Source organism: Microcaecilia unicolor, chromosome 1 (assembly GCF_901765095.1).
Source record: "Microcaecilia unicolor chromosome 1, aMicUni1.1, whole genome shotgun sequence".
Taxonomy (NCBI): domain Eukaryota; kingdom Metazoa; phylum Chordata; class Amphibia; order Gymnophiona; family Siphonopidae; genus Microcaecilia; species Microcaecilia unicolor.
The window spans coordinates 58,003,487-58,010,174 of NC_044031.1; the positions used below are offsets into that span (position 1 = coordinate 58,003,487).

General features: G+C 38.4%; 1 protein-coding gene across 1 annotated transcript in view; it reads left to right on the forward strand.

The window, feature by feature from the left end:
* Positions 1-4,452, forward strand: part of SEC22C (SEC22 homolog C, vesicle trafficking protein) — a 72,728-nt gene extending 68,276 nt beyond the window's left edge. The window contains 2 exon segments of the mRNA XM_030197699.1: positions 4,033-4,108; positions 4,422-4,452. Coding sequence (XP_030053559.1) covers positions 4,033-4,108; positions 4,422-4,429 — 84 coding nt within the window. The 3' untranslated portion in view covers positions 4,430-4,452.
* Positions 4,453-6,688: the final 2,236 nt, after the last annotated feature.

The following is a 6,688-nucleotide window of genomic DNA, read 5'->3' on the forward strand; positions in this document are numbered from 1 at the left end:
GGAACGAATAGTAATATATCAACACTGAATAAACTCTAGGGAATTATGTGCATTAAAAAAAAAAATCAAAATTATGCACTGAAGTAATACAGTCTATTAAACAGAACATTATTTGCAGAACTCTGGAAATATATGCAGGTACATTAACACATACATTCATGAACAGATATTTTTATTGTGTTACAATGTGTGTATCAAATTTATTTATTTGGATTTTGCTCACATCTTTTTCAGTAGTAGCTCAAGGTGAGTTACATTCAGATACACTAGGTATTTCCCTGTTCCTGGAGGGCTCACAATCTAGATTGCAAGCTCTTTGAGCAGGGACTGTCTTTCTTCTATGTTTGTGCAGCGCTGCGTACGCCTTGTAGCGCTATAGAAATGCTAAATAGTAGTAGTAGTAGTAACTGAGGCAATGGAGGGTTAAGTGACTTGCCCAAGATCACAAGGAGCAGCAAAGGGATTTGAACTGGGCACCCCTAAATATCGTTAGGAGTCACCGACCAGGAAAAGGATCTAGGTGTCATCGTTGATGATACGTTGAAACCCTCTGCTCAGTGTGCAGCGGCGATGAAGAAAGCAAATAGAATGTTAGGTATTATTAGGAAAGGAATGGAAAACAAAAATGAGGCCATTATAATGCCTTTGTATCGCTCCATGGTGTGACCGCACCTCAAATACTATGTGCAATTCTGCTCCATGCATCTCAAAAAGGATAAAGTGGAATTAGAAAAGGTACAGAGAAGGGCGATGGAAATGATAAAGAGGATGTGTGATTTCACTATCAGGAAAGGCTAAAGTGGCTAGGGCTTTTCAGTTTGGAGAAAAGATGGCTGAGGGGAGATATGATAGAGGTCTATAAAATAATGAGTGGAGTGGAACGAGTAGACATGAATCGCTTGTTTACTCTTTCCAAAAATACTAGGACTAGGGGCATGCAATGAAGCGACAAAGTAGTAAATTTAAAACAAATTTGAGAAAATATTTCTTCACACAACGTGTAATTATACTCTGAAATTCTTTGCCAGAGAATGTGATAAAAGCAGTTAGCTTAGTGGGGTTTAAAAAAGGTTTGGCTAGCTTCCTAAAAGTTCATAAGCCATTATTAAGATGGACTTGGGAAAAATCCACTGCTTATTTGTAGGATAAGCAGCATAAAACGTATTGTACTGTATTGGGATCTTGCCAGGTACTTGTAACCTGGATTGACCACAGTTGGAAACAGGATGCTGGACTTGATGGACCTTCGGTCCGTCCCAGTATGGCAACATTGATGTACGTATGTACTACTCATCTTGTCCCATCTCTATATCTCATTTGCATTTGCTCCCTTGGCTACATATTATGATGTTTCATTGAGAGTTAGCTTTATATCAATGTTATTTGAATTTTCTAATGCATGCCTATTAGGTGTTTCATTGGTGTTATGCTGATGAGCTGATGTGGTCCCTCTTCTCAAAAGCAGGAACAGGGAAAAAGTGGGAACCTATAGGCCGGTATGCCTCACGTCAGTGGTAGGAAAAATAATGGAGTCACTGTTGAAGGAAAAAATAGTTAACTTTCTAGAAGCCAATGGGTTGCAGGATCTGAGGCAATCTGATTGATTTCTTTGACTGGGTGACTGAAGAACTGGATAAAGGACATACGTTACTTGGATTTCAGCAAAGTCTTTGATACGGTTCCTCACAGAAGACTCATGAATAAGCTGGGAGGGCTGAACTTAGAACCCAAAGTGGTGAACTGGATTGGAAACTGGTTGATCGACAGGTGACAGAGGGTGGTGGTAAATGGAATCCACTCAGAGGAAAGGAAGGTGAGTAGTGGAGTGACACAGGGGTCGATACTGGGACTGATTCTGTTTAATATATTTGTGAGAGACATTGCTGAAGGATTAGAAGGAAAAGTTTGCCTTTTTCTGATCACACGAAGATTGTCAATAGAGTGGATACCCTGGAGGGAGCAGAAATCATGAGAAGAGATCTCCAAAAACTAGAGGGATGGTCAAAAGTCTGGCAATTAAAATATAATGCAAAGATGTGCAGAGTGATGCACTTGGGGTGCAGAAATCCAAAGGAGATGTACCATATGGGAGGAGAGGGAACTTGGGGTAATGGTGTCTGAGGATCTCATGGTGTCAAAACAATACGACAAGGCAGTGGCCATGGCCAGAAGGATGCTAAGCTGCATAGAGAGGGGTATCACCAGCAGAAGAAAGGAGGTGTTGATGCTCCTGTACAAATCATTGGTCAGACCCTACTTGGAGAATTGTGTTCAATTTTGGAGGCCACATCTTGCTAAGGATATAAAGAGACTTGAAGCAGTTCAGAGAAAAGTGACGAAAATGGTATGGGATTTGTGTCACAAGACGTATGAGGAAAGACTTGAGGACCTGAAGATGTATACATTGGAGGAAAAGGAGAGACCGTGGTGATATGATATAGACATTCAAATATTTGAAAGGTATTAATATACAAACAAACCTTTTTCAGAGATGGGAAGCTGGTAGAACTAGAGGACATCAATTGAGGTTGGCGGGGGGGGGGGGGGGGGGGGACTCAACAATAATGTCAGAAATTACTTTTTCATGGAGAGGGCGGTAGATACCTGGAATGCCCTCCTGTAGGAGGTGGTGGAGATGAAAACTGTAATGGAATTCAAAAATGCACGAGATAAACACAAAGGAATCCTATATAGAAGGCATGGAACCAACAAGCTTAGTGGTGATTAGATGGCAACAGCAGTAATTGGGAAGCAAAGCCAGTTCTGGGCAAACTTCTATGGTCTGTGCCCTGATCATGGCTGGACAGATTTAACCTCAGTAGCTGGAGAACAAGGCCAGTGCTGGGCAGACATCTATAGTTTGTGCCCTGAAAATTGCAAGGACAAATCAAGATCAAGTATACATATGTAGTATCAAATCATACCTTTTGCCATGAATTTTTCTTGTTGGGCAGACAGGATTGACTGTATAGGTCTTTATGTGAAATCAATTGCATAGTAATGTTCTGTTGCAGCTGTAATCACTGGATACTGGTAGCATTTGTGTCGTGCAATAAATTATAGCAGTCTATTCAAGTTAGCACTAAGGCATGGATCAATGTGGTATGAGTGAATGAATAGAATTATTTTATAGACACTTACCACATTGTCACTGAAATGCTTTGATGTTTCCATGCATATCTCCCTGTCTCTCACCTATCCACCCCCATCTTGTTAGACTGTCATTGAAATACTTTGATGTTTCACTTATATATACTGTCATCTACCAGCATTTGCTTATTTCCGATCTGACAAAGAAGGGCAACCTTTGAAAGCTAATCAAGAAATGTATTAAGTTATGTCCAATAAAAAAGGTTTCATCTTATTTTCTTTTCCATGTTTAATTTTGTTTTACTTCTATTGATTACCACATTATAAATCTGTGCGCAGAAGTTGAGTTCACAATCTAAAAATACTCCTAATACCTTGATATAAAATTAAAAAAGGGCATAATTGAGCCAAGAAGATGTATAGTAGCAGATAGGGGGTGATACTCCTGTTTGGAGAACATCAAGATCATTTTATTGGATATTTGTTCTGAAGTATCTGTTTCTTTTCATCTCTTTTTTCCATTAAACATGCTGTAAGGTTTACCCATTTGCTCTGCAATGTAAGCGTTGCTCACTTAATTTTGATGTGGTTCATCTTTTTTTATGTGGTTCAGAGCCATTATTTATCGTACGATTCCCTCACAGTGTTTTAACATATTAGCAATGTTTATGTACTTGGCTTCTCATGTATTGAAGGTTATTAACGATGCTTCCTTTTATGTGTCCTTTTCCTGGGATGCGTTTCACTGTTTTTTAATTAAATTTGTTCTGATACCCTTAGCACTGTTTTTTTAATTGATGAGTTGTAAGTCTTTCACATTTCTCTCCTCCTTTATATCTCTCATTCATAATCTTTGGTACATCATGCACATTCATTTTTCATTTAGTACCTCATCTCTTTTAGCTAGGATGTAATCCATGTAATCCCTTTTTGTTGCTTCAGACCTCTTTTAGCAATTCAGTCTTTGAAGACAGACTTATTTGTGACTGCTATTTTTACAACACAATGCTTTTAAGAGGTTAGTTTTTTTTGTGTGCACATCAACATATACATGCACTGTTTATGTGTTTGTTTCCATCATATTTTATCTCCATAGTTACTGGTGGTATCTTTACATTAACTCAGTGTTTTAAATTAGCCTTTTAAGATTTTTTTGTTTCTGATAGTGAGATTAATTTTTTATGTCACTCTTTACTTGTTTAATTTATTATTTTTTATCACTTGTTCCTAACAATATGATTTTAAATTTCATATGAGTTTTTAACATTTTTTAATGTTTATTGATATAATACCGTGTTTTGTAATTATGTTGTTCGGTTATTTATATTTAGATTCCTGAAGCAGGCACGTTTGTGCTGAAACATGGTACTGTGTCAATGCATCATTAAGAGTCATCAATAAAAGCTTAAATTTCATATTGGGTGTTGCTTGGTCTGTGTTTGAAGTGTCTGGATCCATTTCCCACTCCTGTTTCCTCCTGTTTGGGGAACATCACTTCAGTAAATCTCTCGTATCTTCAAATTATGTACCTTTATCTTTCAAATAGTAAATGGCACAGCTCCGGACTATATGGTACCATTAATAATCTTACCTCAAAGAAACACTAAATATGAGGCAAGAAACTATCTCAGACTACACCTCCCAAATTGCAAAAAAGTGATCTACAAAACTGTCCAATCTGCAGACTTCACTTACCTAGGAGGAACTCCTTACCACCCAAAATAAGAAATATACAGGAATATACTAGATTCTGCAAAATCCTTAAATCGTTCCTATTCAAACAAACCCTCACAAAGAACAGCCATATCTCAAACAATTATTACCTGAATTGGTTATTACTCTATTTACCATTAACTTTCTCTTTGCTTCATGTACAATTTCTCATTCATAATAGATTTTCTAAATGTTAAACATCCATAGCTATCCCAATATGTTTATGATATTGTATTGCAAAATTGGATGACCAGAGTTTGATCAAGGGAGAGCGCTAGATGTGGTGTACTTACATTTAAGCAAAGCCTTTGACATGATTTCACATAGGCAACCGATAAATAAACTAAGTGCCCTTGGCATAGGCCCTAAAGTGACTGACTGGGATGGGAACTGGTTGAGTGGAAGGGAAATGAAACTCACTCTGAGGAAAGAGGTGTTACCAGTGGTGTGCCACAAGGTTTGGTTCTTAGGCTATTTTTCTAACATTTTTGTAAGCAATATTACTGAAGGGCTGTTTGGTAAGCTTTGCCTCTTTGTGGATGATACCAAAATCTGCAATAGGTAGACACCCCTGATGGTGTGGATAACATGAGGGAGGACCTAGTGAAGCTTCAACAATGGTCCGGAATTTGGCAGCTAAAATAAAATGTAGGGTTATGCATTTGAGCTGCAAAAACCCGAGGAAATGGTTAAGTTTAGGAGGTGATGAACGTTTGTGCATGAAAGGAGTGGGACTTGGGTGTGATTGTATGTGATGATCTTAAAGTGGCCAAACAGGTAGAAAAGGTGACATCAAAAGCAAGAAGGATGCTTGGGTGCATAGGGAGAAGAATGGCCAGTAGGAAAAAGGAGGTGATGCCCCTCTATAAAACTCTGGTGAGACCTCATTTAGACTACACCTTCAAAAAGATATATACAGGATGGAGTTGGTCCAGAGGGCAGCTTCTAAAATGATCAGTGGTCATCATAAAGTGTATGGGGACAGACTTAAAGATCTCAATATGTATATATATATTTTGTTACATTTGTACCCTGTGCTTTCCCACTCATGGCAGGCTCAATGTGGCTTACATGGGGCAATGGAGGGTTAAGTGACTTGCCCAGAGTCATGAGGAGCTGCCTGTGCCTGAAGTGGGAATTGAACTCAGTTCCTCAGTACCAAAGTCCACCACCCTAACCACTAGGCCACTCCTCCACTCTATTTTGGAAGAAACAAGACAAAGGGCTCTTTAATTGAAGGAACTCGATTGTGTCAGTATTTGCACATGTCAAATCTGAATAGCCCTTCTAAAATGACAGCATTCATGTCATAAAGAGATAGTTGACACTTCTATCACTGTTTTATTTGTTATTTTGATATATTATAGTCCTTATCTGTAAATAGCAGCATTTACAAAATTGGACAGTGGAGCTGCTGCTATGTGTTTATTTAGATTTTCTTCACACCTTTTTCAGTAGTAGTGAGTTACATTGGAGATTCCTCTGTTGCAGGAGAGCTCACAATCTAAGTTTGTACCTGAAACTGTGGAGGGTTAAGTGACTTGCCCACAATCACAAGTAGCAGTTGTGGGATTTGAAGCAGCCACCTCTGGATTGCAAGATTGGTGCGCTAACCACTAGGCCACTCCTCATCCTAAACAGGGGTCAGCCAAGGTTTAAAGAGGTACTTCAAGCAACTTTCTATTAAAGTGTGGAAAAAACAAAAGGCTATTCTTTAATGATGGGCTACTTTCTGTGGCAGATAAAAGGACTCTTAGTGAGAAATTCAGACACTATATTTCTAGTCATATAAACTAGAAGGTGAAAGTGCCAAACGGAATCAGATAAATTCAAAACCAAAAGTGACAACAGTGGGAAAAATAAAATAAACCATTTCAGCAATAAA